Source organism: Acanthaster planci, linkage group LG03, assembly GCF_054643075.1.
Source record: "Acanthaster planci isolate LZ-2023a linkage group LG03, COTS_SCS, whole genome shotgun sequence".
Lineage (NCBI taxonomy): Eukaryota > Metazoa > Echinodermata > Asteroidea > Valvatida > Acanthasteridae > Acanthaster > Acanthaster planci.
Window position 1 is genome coordinate 9,836,188 of NC_141779.1, and position 20,106 is coordinate 9,856,293.

Consider the following 20,106-nt stretch of genomic DNA (forward strand, 5'->3'; position numbering starts at 1 on the left):
CAGTTTTCAGTGGAATGACCATCCTCACAAAAAAATCAGTGGTGCCCTAGGCACAGAAAGCTGATTGACTGCCTTCGTCTGGAGAAACACTCTAATAATTCAGTTGCTGATCCTCTGTGTATAGCTTAATTTTAGAATCAACAAATTGGAAGTAAGTATTTTCAGTGTTTGTAAATTGGAAACAAGCAGACGGAATACAACACATAACCCTTTTACCTGAAGTTGAGCAAGAACCAGAATCAAAGTATGGCTATTCTCTCTCCCCGCCTGTAATCCCCTGGGGCAATATTAACACCAGTTAAATGCCAAACACCAAAACTTAATAGCAACTGCTTGAGAGGACACATTGTTTGGCATGCCTAACTTTTCTAAAAGGGCACAAATTTTCTCAAAGTTTACAGCCAATGCAGTTTTTGGATTGTGTCAAGTCATGAAATTAAATTTATCTTTGTTAAACACTGAAATTGGCACACCAAATACAGAGTTATATTATGCTACACATTAGAAGAGGTGTGGACTGGCAACTGCCATGTAGTAAGTTAACATAGTGTCACTAATAACCCTAACAATCCATTCAAGACTGCAAACCACTGACCTTCTACAATGTCCTATTAAGGGCAAAGATGACCCTAGGGAGTCTCAGAAAATGGTTACGACAGGCCTATATCTCTTGCATATGATGTATAAATGTAGTTGGCAAATGAGTTTAGATTTTTACCATGTTCATGATCAACAAGTTGAGAAGTCTAGGAAAGTAGAGTTACATGTACATTTATAATAAAACTTGTTCTCGAAATAGCCTTTATTTCGGTACCACCAAAGGTTGATTTTTCGGTGTTGACTCGAGTTACTGACTCGGACTTGAGTTGTTATTTTTGTTTTTCCATTTTTACTGGAGACTTGACTTCGAAAAAAATGACTTTGGCCTTGACTTGAAGGAACAAGATTTGTGACTTGCCATGACTTGACTAAATTTGACTATGATAATTGTTTGTTAACAACAATAAACACATTTTTGGGCATCCACACATAATTACACACAAACGCCGACCCTTTTACTGCAGGCTTGAAAGCAGGCTGCTTGGTGAATGTTGTCCGTGCATTGAGTGGTCGGGCCGGGCCAGCATATGCGGGCGACATGCTGCGATCTCGATGAGGCCTCGCTCATTAATTCTTTCTGCTGGTCACGTGACCAACTGAAGGAAGTTTTGTACACGCCGTGGCTAAAGCCTGGCTGCCACCTGCCCAACTGCAGTACTCATGCACTGCTCACATGTTGACTCTCCATACACAGCCCTTTGTATAATGGATATGCATTCCTGGGTGGTGCTTGGAATGCGCTCGCTAAATCTCACTCGAATTTTTAAAAGTGTAAAAAAGGAAAGAAAAGGAACGAAAAGACAAACGGAAACAAACAAATTTTTTTGATGATTTATTTTTGTGCTTGAACATTTGAAAAGCAAAACAGTAAGCCCTCAAGCGATTAAAAGGAATGATTACAAGGCCGAACTGGAAACCCCGGGCTGGCTGGCCCTGGCCAAGTGCGAGAGCAAGGAGCTGTGTGTGTCTCTCTGCGGTGTGCAAGGAAAGAATTTACAAACAACATGAAAGGATTGTCACAAATGTCACAAAAAGTGCACAGTTTTCCTGAAGACAGATTTAGAGCACTGCTGCTTCGCAGTGCTATGGAACTCATTAGGTTTGTTAAAAGATTTACCCACCTTATCGCTATTCAAACAGAAATATAGGAAGCGTTTACTGAATAATTACAAGGCAAATGACTGAGCCTTACAGGCTACAGATTACACGTTTTATTATTTAATTTGTCTAGGAATTCATGTACACGTATTTATTATACATTTTTTCTTTGTTAATTGTAATATGTAGATGACTTATACGTAATATTTTGTCTTATGTGTCCAGTTATGTCTGTATAGGGGTCCCTACTCGACAAGGGGTGCTTCTTCGTGGGCCCTCCACCTTTGTGTGTGAAATAAAGTGAAGTGAATAAAAATGAAGTGAATGAGTGCTGGAGAATCGCTGGTATGAGCTGCAGGGACATTTTTCAGCGTCGGAATCAACGTATAAGCCGCAGCTTATTCTGAAAATTATTGCGGTGCCCTAGTCCACTTTCCCTTAGTTGCAAGACATATTTATACATCATGCGAATGCAATGTGGTTTAATGTGAAGCCCTCACCGTGGAATTCGCCAGAGTCAACCTGTATTCAAAATGAAACATTGCCCTACCATCACAAATTTTGTGTTAGCGTACGCTTTCGCCGGCATTGTACATGGTGTTTATGTATCACAACTTGCCATGTTTTGCATACTTCTGCTGTTGTGGGTGTGCATGCATGTGGGGGGGGGACAGTAATTAACATCACACGGGACACACACAATAGAACTTCTAATGAGCTGCGGTCCTTCCCTTGGCACACGCCTAAGTCAGGAGTTCTCCGGCAGAAGAACGGGCCTATTGTCGGTGTAAGGAGGGGGGGGCAACTGGCCAGCAGGGTTGTGTGGGAGGGGGAATTCCCAGGATATGGCGACTAAGCCCCAATGAGGTCGGGGGAAAGTTTCACAATAGCTGGCGAGGGGAAATGAGCACACAGGTCCTGGTGGAACAGCAGACACAATGAAGGCCACAAGTAATGGAGCTGGATAGCTTCTGTTCTGCTTTCCCTGTTTCTTTAATACTGCTTTCTGTACCGGCCAAGTGCTGGGCCCAGGAGCTGCCTCTGACAGTCGGGCAGGCACTGCCATGCGGTCCACATGGTCTGGGGTATGCAGTTTAAACACATGTACATCATGTGTAACAAATAGTTCAGGCAAATATGCAGGGCCTGGGTCTATGACAGTTTGGATTTAGCACAACAAAAATTGAGAAATCATGTGTTATTTCCGTAATTCAACACCTTAAATAATGTGCCTTATTTCAAATTCAGTGTTGTTTCAAACCAGATGTTCAACATTACACAGTGAGTGAAAGTTTGTTTGTTTCCAATGACCTCCAGTAAGTTTTGGTGAGTTACAGCTAGGATGGCAGAACAGCAGTAACAGTGAATAGTACGTGTTTGAAACAGGGATTTAAAATTAAGATTAAAAGGGTTATAACTAGGTAAAGGTAATAATAAATGGAAAATCATAGCATGAATAAGATTATATCAGTAGTTTGGTGGCATGGGACCTCTTCCTTACATTGGATTTATACAATTCCCGTTCAAAACAGCAGGAATGCGGCCGAGCGCATCCGAATGGGCAAAATACTTCTGATCTTTTCCCTAAATTCAGACAGCCCAAGTGGGAACTTGTTGGCTCCTACTGGTCAGAAATGTAGGTGTCAGGTTTTTTCACAAGATAGTTACCGGACAAGAATTTTGACAGGAGCCTTACCAGTGACCGCATGACAACTCTCCGCCTCCCAGTGCCATCATAGTTGCAGGAGTCGATGAAGTCCAGGCGTCCATCACCGAAGTACACCTTTTTGGTGGGCAGGTCCAAGGTGACACCATTGGGCCAGTACAGGTCCTCACTGACAATGACTGTGCGATCTTGACCATCCAGTCCGGCCCTCTCGAGCCGTGGTAGCTGGCCCCAATCGGCCCAGAAGATATACCGACTCCTGTGGACCCAACATGGTCAATATTTGTAACATTTCTCTTTTTTAGAACCTTTTCCACCAATATTTGTAGCAAAAAGACATAAAAACAGAAGAAAATTGAAAAAGCCAAGACACAGAGTACCAAATCTCATCATTACTCACATTACACCATTGGCTGCAATACATGGTCATTGAAATCTCACACAATTATTTTCATGGGAAGGGTTCCCTCTGTACTGATAAATGAAACTGACTATTCATAACCAGCGGTGCAACCATATCCTTTGGCCTAGTCCCAAATGGTCGACTAGATCTAAACCATCCATCATTCCGGCAGTGTTGGTTGAACTATAGTTATCTATAGTCATTGTTCAAACTTTACTGTGAAGGGCTGTGTGCAGTGGCCAATTTCAGTTTCACTATGAGGTCCACCCACCATGGACTTGACAGGCACTATGTGAATACAAAAGCCAATGGGGAGTGATATGCGTAACCACGTTTACCACTGCAAACTTGATGGGGGATTCATAATTTAACCCATCTACGAATGTGTTTTATCAGCCCTGGGAATATATTCACTATTGCATCATGTGAACACATCGTCTAGTGAATCCTAGACACTAGAGAAGTTTGGACACCTCTTGGTAAGTAGTTGTTTCCTTGATTCATCCTTGATTCTTTTCATCAGAAAGGAGAATCCATGTTTGAAAAGAAACAAACATTGGCTATGGCTTCAGGCTATATCTTTTGTCCATCAGACCAAGCCAAAGACAAAGCCACCGTTAACCATTTGGAGAAAACCCTGCATGTTCTTTTTCCTTCTAGTATGTATTGTACATTGGAGGGGGGGTTGCCTTAAAGGGCATCTATGTGAGCAGGAAGCAAATGACTGCTCTCACCCTTCCGATGGGTCTAAGCATAGCCCCCGGGGTTTGCTGATATTCTGTGAGATTAAGACTGCACGGTGATCCCGATCTAGACTGGAGACTTCAATGACATCAATGATGCGGTCTGCCCAGTAGATGTTACGACCTACCCAGTCCACTGCGATGGCTTCCACGTATGCAATGCCATTACTGTAGACCTGGAAGAGAAATGTCACCAGACCATGAGACACAGCAAAGGACGTTCGATCTCACACCTTTTTTTGAAACCAGTTTGGAGTATTTGTTCCACTTCATAATACAGGGTCCCTGTGTTTGGAGACTCTGGCTCAAAATGTTTACTTCCTGCTACATAAGTAACACATTTAAAAATGAGAAACACTTCTTTCCCAAACTTCATTCGATTCAGATGTTTAGGACCCGTACATTGTTCCCGGATGAATGCCTGCCAAAGCAAACTTGACATCACCAAACTTTGGCAGTGACATGCGTGTAACTTGTTTCAATTTTAGCAGTCTAAATATTTCCTCTGCCTTCAACAATTTGCATTCATGATCACCTTCATCATGCCAAGTGTGAACACACTTTTGACATAATGTGAACTGAAAGCTTTTGATGAAACAAGTGAGATGTGAGTGGTTCTATGTTGATTTAGTCTTCGCACTCATATTAGCTGGCCGAGATGCTCTGCTACACAGCTCCACAAAATTTGCCTTACCGCCTCTGCACTTGATCCGTTAATATCAGTCCTCAATAAATTGTCGTCTTGAGAATTGGAGAAATAGATATTGCCCGTCACCGAGTCAAAATCCGATGCGGTGATTGGTTCATAATTGGAGTTATGTATGACATCCATGCGCTGCTCTAAAAGAGAGAATCTCATAACTTCCCCTCTGCGTGTAACTATCAGGTACGGAGTTGATGGATCTGTTGAAATTAATTTGAAAATGTATTACATGTCAGGCAGTCGGATAATACATGTCGGGAGGGCAAAAATCTAAAATTAATTAACACTTTTAAGTGTATTTTTTAATTTATGCACAATGCAATAGACAAATGTCAGCTTAGTTTTGCACTGGAAAGAAGAGGGAAAGGACAGCAAACAGAGCTACAAAAAGTCAGGTCTCGAGAAACTGGATCAGAAAGACAACAGCGAGAACAGCTCTTATTTTGCCACAAATAAAGAGTAAATAAAGTATGACGAGAGAATAAAGCACTTCAGGTTTTCATACACTTTGATAACAAGATGAATGTTTGACGTTTGACAAGTCCATAGGAAACCCCCAGAGAAAATGACAAACTGTGGCACCTAATACAACATGCTAAAAGCAACAAGCAACGTCCACACTATGGGTGAAAGAACACGAAACTGTCACCGTGATGACTACCTACGAGGCCAGGACTTAGGGGGGCTGGTGTAAAGAATGATGGTCAACACATGCGCAATCTCTGTAGTACTCAACTGAATTGATGCAAACTCATGTAGATACTGTACCACCCTGTATGCACCAGCAATGATTGTTCAAGGAGGAATGTTACTGCTGCATGTATTCTTTTTTTCAGAACTTGCACTGATTATGAACCAGAAGATGATCCGTTAGCATTTTGAAGTAAGACAACTACACGCAAGTTGGCATGTGCACGAGTTGGAACAGGTACAGGGTGGTGTTTGTACCGGTTGATGAGCTTGAAGGTACGAGTTGGAGCATGTACACGTTGAAATAGTGGGGACCCAAACTGTTATGGGGATTGGCACAAATATTTGTAACTGCAGCTCGGGCTCAACTTTGCTGATAAAAGAATTAACCACTCACTGTGGTAACAGCCCAGGCAAGTTGTCAAATCTGTGCATGAGTTGAGCCTGCGAAAACAGAGGTCAACCTAATGCAGGGCATAAGAATGTTTCACCTCGCACCTGTAACTTTGCACGTTCTTCCATCAGGTTCTAAGAGGTACTCGTCTGTGCAGAAGCACTGAAAGGTACCGAGTCCGTTGGAGCAGTCTTGACTACAAGTCCCCACATGGGCACACTCGTCAATATCTATTGAGAGTCAGAGAGATGACAAAAAGAATTTATTTGATTAACAAGGGGTCATTCCTGCGAGCCGTGGGCCCACTCTTGCAAAGTTTGGAACATGACGACGGGGTTGAAAGCTGTTATTTTGTACTCATCATGTGAAACCATCCTTGGATGCAATCTCAAAACGTTAATGGTTCAGGTTCAGAGTTGGGTGCATAAGGCTTGGTTAATGGTCATTTCATAGACAAGATTGTTTTTCATTATAAAAATACTCTTCCATCTGAAACCTCACCCATGCAGTGTTTGGTGGTGTTGAGGTAGAAACCAGGAGGGCAAGTGCACTCAACACCAAAGGGCGTATCGAGACACCTATGGCTGCAACCACCATTGTTCTCTGAGCAAAAGGCATCATCTGTAGGAGAAACAGACCAAGAGAAGGTCTTCACTGACCTGTACTGAGTCAAGTATGAAATGCTGCTGCTTGTTTAACTACCACGTGATGCCTCTGCCTGAAGTACGAAGACATTCTGTACCAAACTGGGGCTCATGGCATTGTGCAGATACTGCAGCAGTTTACTGAGGGGTTGCACTTCCAAATTCGGAGGATTCTGCAGCCAAGGCTGGGATTTATTGATCAAGTCACTTTGAGGGTTTGTAATCAAGCCATTTGTTTTATCAGGTTTGATCATAACTTTGGTAACAAACAACAGGATGACTGGTAATTTGAAACAAATGCCTTCATGAAGGTAATAAAGTAACTCGGGCTTATTGACTCAGTCTACTCAGGAGTAAGGAAGGAAAACTGCTGTAATCCTTAATGGCCATGTAAGCTTTCTAGCCAGTGTTGACAAGGAAAAGATCTGTGCAAGCCTTACTGCATTGAGGGCCTTCGTCTTCACCATGGGGGCAGTCTTCTGTCAAGTCACACACGGATGCAAAGGCAATGCACTGGGTAGTGTCTGGGCAAAGCCAGTACTCGGCAGGGCAGACAAAAGTGGGTGTGGCTACAAACCAAGAACAATGACAAAATTCAGTCCTTTCTACAGGAGGGGGGCGGAATAAAAGTATGACGGCAACAGAACACAGGATACAGGCCTGGGTTTATAATGTGAAAACCAACCCATCACACTTTTATTTTCATTCACGAATAGATTTTCCCAATGATTCTGCTCATCAATTTTACCTTGTGCTAGTCTTTAAGCTTAATATGTCTCAACCAAGGCAAACTGACCTAATACATAAGGCCCTAAGCTGAATATGCCTGCAAGTTCATGATCATTGTTCTGATTGACCAAATGACTACCTCCTCCATTATTGCTTCAGTATTATTGCTGAAATGGCTGATTTTTTTTGGGGGGGGGGGTGGAGGCCTCTGTTTGGTTGTTTTGGGTACATACACTTTATTTTGACATTTAACAAGAAGTCCACAGAGATTATCAATTTTCTTTTCTATCTTTTACTTATTTGAGCCGCTTGAAAATGCAAGGTAGGCCTACTTATATGTCTCAACAAATTGGGTCTATCTTCGTTTGAGATTTTTGAGTTTTAAAGTTTTGGGTCATTCATTTTGCCTTCAGAACCCAAAGTATTTCTTGCAATGCAGGTTTCAACTGACATCTTCAATTGCTAGTTCAGAGGATTTTTGTTCTTCGACTTACAAACAGCAACAGGTGTGATTGCAACTATTCAGTGTGGTGCTAGCTTTACCCATGGGTGCCTGGGGCCATGCCCAGTCTGCTTAAAGATCACACTGGTCTTATACTATCTGTTGCCATACTTTGACAATGAATGCATGGTAGGTGTGAGGTTGGGGGATGAAAACTCCACAAAATATTTAGCAAATGGGTTATAACAATGATGACAAAATAGTGTCATTTTGAGGGTATTGAACAACAAGGCAGACACCAGTAAAACTATGTGACCATACACTTGTTTCCTTAAAAACAAAAAGGAAGAAAATCCTGAATGACGAACATTTCAAATACATGATTTTGGGGGAAAAAAATCCTGAAATCTAGAAAAAGTTACAGTGCACTGGGCACTGAGACTTTGCAACGTGCAAATTGATTGTTGAAGCTCTCTTAGAATTTGATATGTGATCTCTGGAACCTGCTCTACGCTACGCACAAATACGACATCCCCTCACCAGTGACAAAGGGAGAGGCTACAAACATCACTGGTGTTGCTTGCCTGGTGCCCACACAAAGTGCATGCCAATTTAGAGAACTCCATTTCTACTCTGGGCCACATGGGCATGCCAGGGAAATTGTTTGTTCGGTAAAGTAAAATTCCCTCATTCATACAGGGTGCTCTCAGAGACAAAGATGATGGCAAATGGGGTGGCGAGTGTCACAGTTAAAAAGCGTCTATTGTGTGACCTTTGAATCAAATATCTATACTCAGTCCCTCTTACAGGTTCAGCCTTTTTTCCAATGTGTGTGCAGAGAGACGGTGTAGTTTTTAACCTTTCTGGGTTGTTTTGGTCAGGATTAGACACAACACTATCTAGATTAAACTGAAACCAGAAGTAGAAGGAAGCAGCCCGGGGTAAACATGCAGCATGACTGAACTTACGACATCCTACTTCATCACTACCATCCCGGCAATCACTGAAGCCATCGCAGACCCACCAATCGGGTACGCAGGTGTCACACTGAAATCCAGTGCAAACCACGGGAGCTAAGTAAGGAAACATATCACAGAACGATTCATGAAGAGGAACAGTGACCAGTACATAATCCCCAGATCTACAGCGACTCTATAACCCTTGGGATATATTTACTTGGAACGGGAGTCAGGTCGGCACAGCAGCACTTTCCTTGCCGTCTGTCTCTGCGGCCTGGCTTCAAATCGCACCATGGCCCACATGTTGGTGGGGTTCTCAGTATCTATTCTCAGAAACTTTTCTCCCTTACTCCATGCCTTACCACTGACCAACAGAAAAGTAAGGCAACTGATTTTTATTTGAAGGAAACACTTTGGCCACGATGTTGATATAGTCGTCCTGGGTGGTAGAGTTTGATGCAGCACATTAAATAGTTTGCATATTTGACTTGTGCCATGATGAGTTCTCAAAAGACATATCAAAAAACGATTACTCTTCAGAAGGTGGTGACTTACGACAGGTATCTGGCTCATCACTGCTATCATCACAGTCAGCAATACCGTCGCACTGCCACCGACCCGGGATACAAATCCTGGAAGACACACACCTAAAAGAGTCCTCCAACAGACACACATTTCCTCCAGAGGCTGAAATGCACGGAAGAGCATTTTCAGAACACACTCAAAACACACGAAGAAAGGGATTTTTTGGTTTGTTCACTTTTTTCTGGGCTGAGGGGGATTTGAATCTACAATCTTTGAAAACCTACCTGTACTACCAGCATCCTATCAACTACAATGATCGGCCCTGAAATTACTTAAGGTCTATCTTTCAAGCAGGGTTTGATGGGCGATTTAAATAATGTAGCATGCCACTTGAAGGTGTGGTCCATCATCTACAGTTATTCGAAAAGTAACTGAAGAAATTGCTGCGAGTTCTTTATCCAGGCTAGCTCAAACATGTTCATGTGGGCTTCAATAACATAGGCTAACACCTGTTTCAGACTGGCATCTTAGTGCCGCACCAAACCAAACAGAATTAAGAGAGACTCAGGTTGAACAAGTTAAATTTTGTTTTAATATAGGCAGATGAACCTAATACATACATTTGCATTTCGTTTGGCCCATGAAAAGAGCGATGTCTAAAACCCAGTCTTGCAGGTGTTGTTGTTGATTAGATCTTTCACCTACTTGCAACACTTGGTCACTTGTGATTGTTTCAGATGTTGAACTTTTTGCCGTACTTAATTCTAAATTTGCTTTTAATTTGGTTCGGTGTGACTGAATTGCCTGTCTGAAATGGGGACAATCCAATTAAATGCCATAACTGCAGTGGCACCACACTCACACGTACATTCTTCAGCTTGACATGCACGTACATTTGGCAAATCATGACATTCTTCTAGTCAGAGGCATGAAATAAGCGCATACCACCTGTCCACAAGCATTGTACCACTGTAGTAATGGCTTCTTATTCTCGTTGTCCCATTACACTGTTAAGTACATGAAACTGCACTCACAAGACCTAGACATGCGTCAAGACAGAGGGTATGTGATTTCAAAAGTATGGTGCACTATCAGTCACTATGCTAACCGTATTCTCTTATTCAGTATTTTAGACAGAGGTGTGCTACAAAACCACATAAGGACCAGACTAATTTGGTCACTAGCTCGTGTATATCCGTCTCCATCCTGTGAGTGACCAGAAGACTGAGGGTCACTCAATGTCCCTCAAGACGTACAGACACTAACTTGTGACCTCATTGCCAGTCTACATGTGCCTGTTATTTCAGCAGCTGATTTCACAAAACGTGGCGTAACTTTGAAGCATGCGTAAGCCTTGTGCCACAAATTTATGCCATAGCTGCGCACTATACTTACGTTCGATTTCACAAAGGTTGCGCAGCTGTGCCATGTTTTCAAAATATTGAATTTCTTGGATGAAGACAAAAATTAATTTTAAGATGACTGTTCCTTTCCAACATAACAGCAGTCATCAAACAGTCATTGAATCACCTCCACCCACCATTTTGAAAAAGTTTTCATCTTTAGTTTGTTCGGGAACCAGACGAAAAGTCTCGCAGTTTTCTCACAGCTGAACAAGTTTCTTATTACCTGGTCAATTTTCAACAAAATTCTTATTCAAACAGATGTATTTTGATATGTAGTTACACCAAATTAATCAGTTATTACTTGAGCAGAGTCTGTGGGCGAGGTGTTATAAAACAAAACTAGCCTCCCTTTGGTGATTCATGGAGAATTCTGCAGTTTCCCTTGACACTGGCTCCGGAAAATAGCATTCTTCATGGATCACACCAGAAAGTTGGTTTTACTACACCCACATTACATTCACATGAACAAGTAAATCAGACTCACGGCAGTCTAGCTCATCTGATCCATCTGCACAATCAAACTGATTATCACACCGCCAATACCGGGGAATGCAGTTCCCACTATGACAAGAAAACATCCATGATGAACAGTTCACTTGCGCTGCCATTGATGAGAAAGTAACAAACATATTAAAAAAAAAAGCAAATGAGTTTTGGGGGAAGTCAACAGAGTTTGACAATGATGAAAGTGTCCATCTCCAATTAAGAAACCTGGAAAACTGTAATGTTTACACTGTGAATAGGCAAGGATTAGTTCTGAGGCAACAGAATGTTTAACAAAACAAGAAAATGGTCAAATTCCATTCTTTCACCAAACACCTGTTCTTCAAGTTTCTGGTTTGATACTGGAGAGTTATAATGCAAATCTTACAAATAATAGCCCATTTTGGAGGTATTTTAAGTCTGCACAACCAGCATCCCATTGCAAAGGGGTTACCTTGATGAATGACTTTAACCTACTATCAAAGCAAAACAATGCACATGTAACAATATGAGTATTACAGCTTATTCCAGGTGCAAAGTGTGGCTAAAAAAAAGAGGCAACCACTTACCCCCACAGTTTGCTTCATCGCTTCTATCACCGCAGTCGTTGTAACCATCACAGACCTCTGTGGCTGGAATGCACCTCATCACTGACGAACAGCTGAAGTGGTCGGTTGGACAGGTGTAGCCCTCTGTAAAAAGTGTCAACAAAGGAAAGGCATTCAACACTCCATGCGGGCTGCAATTCTTTGAGGCCCAATTCTTCTGAGTTGGTAGGCTGGAGGACTCGGCTAACCTAGCTTAACCTCCCCTCAAAATGTTTGTCAGAGTAATGAATGAAATGTTTGGAAAGGTTTTATTGTTCTGAACTGTTTTAAATTCTCCATTAGTATGAACAGAACTGTAAATTGTAAACAACACAACTGCTTCAAACTGCTTGAACTACTAGGGTGACCTTAAATATACAAAATCTAAAAAGTTTTAGTCCGAGTAGAATCTTTCTTAAAATGTGCTCTTATAAATATGGTCAGTTGTCAGGTTTTTCACTGGAGGCTGGTTGTAAAATATCTACGAGTAATTATTCTCTTTCCGCTACTTCCTTGCAACTGTCCTCTCAAAGATTCTCTGCAAGTCTTTTGCAGTGTTCCCGGTTCCCAGTGGAACTGGGGTTCCCAAAAAAATTGGAATCGGCGGCTCTGCTTTTGTGAAGAACCAGGTACCCACCATTGGCGGTTCCACATTCTAAGAGCTGACTTCAAACATAAAATCTGAGTCCCAGTCACGGCTTAGTGCCCATGAGTGACAACTCCAAACATCGAATCAGAGTCACCGCCACTCCCGCGTGTACGAGTATAGCATGCTGTGCATTTAGCAGGACACCCTTCTACACAAGGGAAAATGCATACACAAATGAACTGTAAAATACCCTTGTGTCTGGGGACCACACCACATTGGTTATTGTATGTGCGGCGCAGCGGACCTTTGATGGCAAGAGGCCATGAAGCTCAAAGACTGTTTTACATATGGCTGCGACTTCAACACTGGTGAATTTTGCCTGGTACTTGTGTGTGACGACTTGTAGTTTCTGCATATACATGTATGACACCAGGCAAAATCGTTGTGTGGTTAAGAAATAGCCTAGCCATTGCCCGAACTTATGCACCAGCGAGGGTCTCAGTTCTCATTTTCTCACTTCAGAGCTGGCTCCATGCATGGTTTCGGGCAACGGCATAGCTTACAAGAGAGCAGACGTATCAGAGTTTTGATGCACCCACGTGGACGAATGACCAGTTTATGCATGGTCCATGGCCATTTACGATACGTTGGCACATGTTCAATAAGTACATGTACACATGATCCAGTCCATACATGAAGTTCCACGGCATGGTTCCAAACTTCCATTTGTATTATGGGTACAGTTACATGTCGTGCAACGGCGAATTGGTTGTTGTTCTTTTTATACACGTACATAGAGTGGAAAATAGTGCAGGAGGAAGCAGTGCTGAGTTGTATCATGGTTGTACATACGTGTTGCAGATTTATTCCAGCCATGACTAGTCTACAAAGAAGTAAAAATAAAATTCAAAATACCCACTGTGGATAATCTTAAAGCCTACGAAAGGCCGAAAGCCAGTCTGTTGTGCCATTCGTGAGTGCAGTGGCACCGGCGTTATGTGCGCAGCATGGCAGCGACAGATTTTTAATGTGTTTCATTAAACCTTATGTTTTTCTTTATTTCTTTGGGAGCCGGTTCTAACTTCAAATCGTAGTCCTTAGCTGGAGCCGGAACCGGCTCTGAGAATTCTGGAACCGCCCAACACTATTCTCTGCCATGATTTTTTTGGGGTGCACGTAAGCACTCAAAGTCAGTTTTTCCCTTCTTTTATGTAGTTTCAATTGAAAACGTTATATATCTGATGCAGTCTACCATTCCAAGGTTTCTAATACAAAAATGAGCAAACAAACAAAACAAAACTGTGTGGATTAGATTTTAAGCACGTACATTTTCGCTCCACTCACCACAATTGACTTCATCTGAACCATCAGGACAATCCTCAACAGTATCACAGCGCCAACTTTGTAAGATGCACGTGCCATCAGAGCAATTAAAGCTTACGTCTGAACACGTATCTCTCCGATGATCTGGTCACAACAAATGGAAGTGTCAAACTCTTAACTGTAAAGTAATGATGTGAGCTCAACAAAGCATACAGCAAGTGTTCATAAATTGAAAGCGATTGCTATCCTCTTAATTAAGCCACCAATTTAAATCGCAATTTAAGTTGAATGCGTTTTTTAATTCATTGGTATAAATTAATGATTCAAAAATCATTGCTGATTTTTCTGCAGATTCTCTACTGAAAAATAAATTTCAACATTTTACACGATTCAAATGGCAAAAACCTATCTCTTAGTCCCTCGGTACCTGCAATGCTAATGGGTGCACAGAATTGATGTAACCAGAAATCTGCAATGCAGATATTTTGTGTTTGATTTCAGCCACTGGTTTTGTTTTAAATATGGTGCAGGAATGCAGTGATATATAATTCTGATTTAATTCTACATGATTTAAAGTGTCAATCTGCAGAGTAAAATACAAGCGTTGGTTTCCAGTGTTGTAGTTGAGTCCTTTAATGGGTCCCCTCAGCACAAGTCCAGTCACAAGTGCTTCCATGAGACCAATCACAAGTAATGGAGTGAACAATGACATAGGAATGCTTCTGTTAGAGATCATCTGAATTGAGGGATTGCACTTCATGTTTAATAATGGTTCCTTGCCGCGTTAAAGGAACCATTTCTAAGTATCAGCAGCAAGGGGTCTATATATAGCTTGTGACCTGGCTTATCAAAAAATCAATGACTCGTCCCAGACTTGTGATGGACTTACAGGGAATTGGCTACATCTGTGTTGGTTTCATTAACTTTTTCCTCGTATTTCAGTGTGGTTAGAAATGCTGGTCATTAAAAGTGAAACTCAAACCACCAACAGAATATTGTCACAGTGAGTCTTTTCTAATCACGAAGAAGCTGGATCACAAATGAACCCAACATATATAATAATATAAATAAAAACATTAAAAAGTGGTCTTATACATTGGGAAATACATGTATGTAAACAACTCATAACAGTGACAAAATAAGCATGCCCTGATTAAAGCTGTTTATGAAACAGTTCTTTCAGTTTTTTGCTCTTGGCTCACATCAAATTCTATCAGAGCCTAGAAAAAAGGAGGTTTTGTGTATAGTACGTATAGTGTGCAACAAGTGCATGAAATGTGGTTAATGTCCATTTTGTTGCTCCCAGTTAACACATCCTACTATCTCTACTCTACTTGCCACGACTGAAATTGAGAGATCCTTACTTCTGCTCCACATGAGCAAGACTTACCAATACAATTCTGTTCATCACTACCGTCAGCACAATCAGTCACATTGTTACATCTTTTTGACCAACCTATACAAATGCCGGGATCATCTTCACATGTCATATCCGTTCGACATCGTCCCACTGTGTAAAAATTTGCCACAAGAAGAAAATAAACACTGAAAAAACCTCTGGAGACTTTGTAAAAACCTTCTAAAGCAATTCTGCTAGAAAACAAATGAAGATAAAAGGGGATGAAAAGCACCAATTTACTTGAAAACAATCTTAAAATAGAGTCCCTTTCACTTTTAATGGTTTATCAGTTTGTTGCTGATGAGTTCCTAAGCATTTAAACTCCATGTCAGATGTAGCAGGGACAGAAAAAAAATTGGATCCTAAATTTGTAGAATGACCCAAAGGCCATTTAATTGACTAGCTCCTCAAGTCTGACGCTGGTGATAATTCATCAGCAGGGGTAATCAATGAAATAGAACAATTCTACACAGCGTTGACAATCATTCAAGAAATGGCAAGTATCACTGGCAAACTGATCCAAAAGATAATGTCAGAGATTAGGTGACAGAGACCTTACATAGTGTTAAGCACTCTGTCGACAGTCCAGAATTTTATAGTACCAAAATTAATCCAAAAGTCTGGAATTCTCAGCACTCAAAATACAGACCTCAAACTACAATAGGTAAAGCACATGGCCCTGAGAGGCATGGTGCCTACTGCCACGGACAACAAAGCAATAATGTCAAATCTACTGGATGCAGCGACTATAACTGATCACACTGTCACTACATGTATGCTAAATTTCAGGAGGAAAGACCTCCTCGAGCCCGACCCAAACTCCCAATGTTCGTCTCTCTACTCTGTTCAACTGCCCATAACTGGGCTCTTGTTGGGGATAATCTATCAAAGTGGTACAAACTTTTGGACTGCATAATTAGCCGAAATTGATGAGTAGAACTTGAAGTTTATGATTCTACTGAACAACGTGAAGCACTGCAAGACTTGCAGTCCAGTCTTATTCCAGAAGATAAACTGTTCACAGGCAACAATAAAAATCCCCCTCCTAATTAACCACAAAAGTTGAACTTTCCACAGAAATATTGAGGTATGAACTGAGGGACTCACATCTACATGTACAGGGAGGCCATCCTGTCAACAAAGGCTCTCTCCAGTCTGATGAATAATTTTGGAGGTGCAATCTCAAGTAAGTCTTTCCGTGCAAGTGGTTTATACTTTGCTACTATGTTAGAATCTTCAGTTTATCTTGTTTCGTTTAATTAGGGAAATTCTTACTCATCCAACCATGGATCACAGCCCACTTCCGACTTGGCTGAGCACTGCCCCATACATGTACATCTTCACCAAGATAAAGATAAATTTGTTCAGAAAGTGGAGGAGAGAAGGCCAGGAAGTATTTTCTATCTTAATGACAGACTGGGAATGGCCCCTCTTTCTCAGCAGCACAAAGTCAAGGGCAGTTACTTGGTGATCAGATTAAAGCTGGATGGTTAGTCACAACTAACAATAAATAAAATGGGAACCAACACTTTCCTGTGAAAGGTTAGGCTTCCAATTAGACACAGAAAAAGATCTCATTTGTCCTCCTGAAAAGAAGCAGAGATGTATTGTGGGAACAACAAATCAGCTAATGAACTGCAGAAAGGCATGCATTAAATGACTTGTTGATACAGTAGGCCATATCATAGCCTGCATTGGGTTATGCTTCAAGGATCGTAACCAGATCAATGTTGACTATTATTCAATTTGCACCATCTTGGTAAAATGATTAGACTGAGCTCGTGACCAGAATCAGGAGCCATTACTGTGGTGTCCCCTCGTGCATGAACAAAAGAGATGCACATTGCATGCTTCTTCAGCCAAAGGGAGTGCACTGTTAACCAAAAACGTGCACGTCTGCAAGAAAGCATGCCTGAGTGACAGGGACACCGCAGTAACAGCACCAGCGATTCAGTCTATATTCTTCAGCTGCAAGAGACTAAAGTTGAACTGAAATTTCAACAGGAAATAACAAGAAGTCAGGTGTGTTTACAAACACAAATGCCCAGCCCTGAATGAAATCCCCTAACCATGATTCAATAGAGCAAACTGCAGTAAAACAGGAAAACATAAAACAGCTGTGTACACATTTCTATCTTAACAAGTTTTGCCACCGAATTCAAGAGGGTTCTTGAGACCGTAGAGAGCAATCCACTAACCAAATTTGAAGTCAAACAGATAAATAGTTATCGCGCTGACAAGATTTGTGGAAGTGCACACCCATACTTACCGTACCGGTACAAACCTACTGTGGACATTCCTTTCTTTTCGTGCAGTTAAAGAAACTCAATGAAAATACTCATTTTTCTTGAACCAGGAACATGATTTTCATCAGGCTTTTTTGTACAAGGTTTCCTTGACTATTCCTCCTCCTTTTATGACAGATGACCCCTACCCCAAAATACCTGTAAACCTCTTTTCCAGAGAAGAGGAAACCCTGTGTAGACGTGTGTAAGTCCACACAACGTTTTCCTTTCCTGCATCCTGTGGACATCTTTTGTTCACAAGTCCACACTAGGTATGTAAGGCAATGTAGTGGCCCAAGTCCATGGAGAACAATAACTCAGGATTCGCAGACTCGATTCGCAGACTCGTTAAGAAAACCAGCAGATACTAGAGGTGTGTCATTCAAGGTTTATTTACAAAGAAAAAAATGCTCGGCGCCCCACACAAACGCCCTGTCCTTAATTTCAAAACCTCTTCTCTGTTTATTCTTCGCGCTCATAAGCGCTAAGCACCGCTTAACCAAAAAACTTTCCTAGGAGCGCACAACCCCCGACCTGCGCACGCGAGCTAAAAATAAGCATTGTATCTGTGGCCCATGTCTGAATGTGCTCTGGATGCATGTACATAATGTTTTCACGGCGCCAGCCTGCACAATATGTAAACAATCTAACAAATTTCAGTTCCCCTACAGTAAGTACACACGGAAGGACAAGGCCAAAACAGTATGTAACGCAGTCTATTGTCAACCTAATAAGGTCGTGCTGTATTTCATGTAACACCAAAGTATATGCATGTATGTGTGGAGATCAATAGTCTTTGCCTCACCCACGTGGTCGTAGTCTGGTTGCCGCAGTAGTTTCACATTACATTTGGGTATGCTCGTGGAGCCGGGGACTGTTCCTTTCGTATGCAAAGTAGGTCTGCGGGGTTCAGGGGCATTATTTTTGCTTCTTGGCACATTTTGGGGGCGGCTTTCCAGTAACGTTAGTGAGTTTCCTTCGATGTTATGCCCCATACAGTGTGATAATTTCGACTACTGACCTGGTGTAATTTCTGCTAGTTTTGCTGTCGGTTTTAAGCCTGTGCTCAGCAAAGTCGTAAGCGTCTTTACGATTTATTATTGATTGATTTTGTGCCTGTCAGTTCAAGATATTTAAGCATGTTGCATATACATGTATATTGTGTCGCTACAACTCATTTGAGATATTATTGCACGATGTTTCCGGTAATTGTCATGTTTCCCTCAGACCTCAAATAACTGACAAACTTATTTGGTCATGTTAAACATAAGTTTATTGTCATGGGCGCATCATAATACATGTATTGTTTGATCTGTGGTTAATTTCAGATTAAACCTAGTTACATTCCACAAGTCTATATGCGTGGAAAGTGTCAATGGCCATGAGTGTGATAGGGCTGACTGCAAACAGGGCAGCAGAATGCACTACAAGTATGCCTCTTCGACTTCGTCGGCAAGGCATAAATATGAAACCAGTTTGAAATCCATTAAGTTGCATGATGCCAGCAATGTGAGCAGGTACAGTCTATAGCTGGTACTGACGACGCTGCTTATAGAACGTAGATTGCAATGAAAGCTACAGCAGCACTTGAAAGTAAAAAAGGGTCCAAGAGAGCCAAACTGAGGCCAATTTATTGACACTGGAAGTGGCACACCAGAAATAGGAGATATGGCTCAAAGTATCTATTCTCAGTTGTAGAAACATGGAAATTGTCTGGAGAGTTGAATGGATTACACATTCCAAAAATTAATGACCAAGCAGATATGCTCAATCAAATTACAGTACAACTGCCACTACAATGAACCCGATAGGGTTTACACAAACTAATTATTCCAGCAGTCATTCATGATAGTGATTTTTAGATGCGGATGCACCTGTTCGTAAATTCTGACTCATCCATCTTAAGGATATTTCTACATGAAGACTGTGGGCCAACACTTCCAATGCAAAAAATCCAAGCATTTTCTTCAACGTATAGTCATTTCTTTCCATATTGCACATTTTGGGTAGTTGACATTGGAGGTCAAATCATGAAATGAAATAAAGTTTCCCAAGATTTCCCCAAGTAAAATTTTCGAGTCAACACATAAAAATCTAATGTGACTTGCAGTGCTATTACGCTCATTTCTGCTGCTAAAATGTAACTATGACAGATGTGCCAGGAACCATTCTATAGCAGTGGTACAGGACCAAAGTTTGCCCTGTGAAGTGGACAGCATGAGCGTTGAGAACAATTGGAACAAGCAAAATATTTGACAAAGATTTCTGCACCTTAAAAAGAAAAGATCATTTATCCATCCACATACATACTTTCTGATGAGACGAATGCCTTTCAAGGCAAGGTAAAAAACCTTGCATGTAGAAACAACACACAAGATTTTCCACATCAGAGTTGCCCGTGTTGCATGCATACACTCAGTGGCTCATCTACTAAATAA

General features: G+C 41.5%; 1 protein-coding gene across 3 annotated transcripts in view; it reads right to left on the bottom strand.

The window, feature by feature from the left end:
* The window catches only part of LOC110986664 (low-density lipoprotein receptor-related protein 2-like), a 161,176-nt gene that overhangs the window by 88,407 nt on the left and 52,663 nt on the right, over window positions 1-20,106 (bottom strand). For all 3 annotated transcript variants that reach the window (XM_022248721.2, XM_022248720.2, XM_087135162.1), the window contains 12 exons: window positions 15,375-15,494; window positions 14,006-14,128; window positions 12,055-12,177; window positions 11,487-11,603; window positions 9,627-9,758; window positions 9,081-9,185; window positions 7,382-7,510; window positions 6,799-6,918; window positions 6,402-6,527; window positions 5,205-5,413; window positions 4,502-4,686; window positions 3,395-3,623 (listed from right to left, as the gene is read on the bottom strand). In XM_022248721.2, coding sequence (XP_022104413.2) covers window positions 3,395-3,623; window positions 4,502-4,686; window positions 5,205-5,413; window positions 6,402-6,527; window positions 6,799-6,918; window positions 7,382-7,510; window positions 9,081-9,185; window positions 9,627-9,758; window positions 11,487-11,603; window positions 12,055-12,177; window positions 14,006-14,128; window positions 15,375-15,494 — 1,718 coding nt within the window. The remainder of the gene's footprint in view (window positions 1-3,394; window positions 3,624-4,501; window positions 4,687-5,204; window positions 5,414-6,401; window positions 6,528-6,798; window positions 6,919-7,381; window positions 7,511-9,080; window positions 9,186-9,626; window positions 9,759-11,486; window positions 11,604-12,054; window positions 12,178-14,005; window positions 14,129-15,374; window positions 15,495-20,106) is intronic.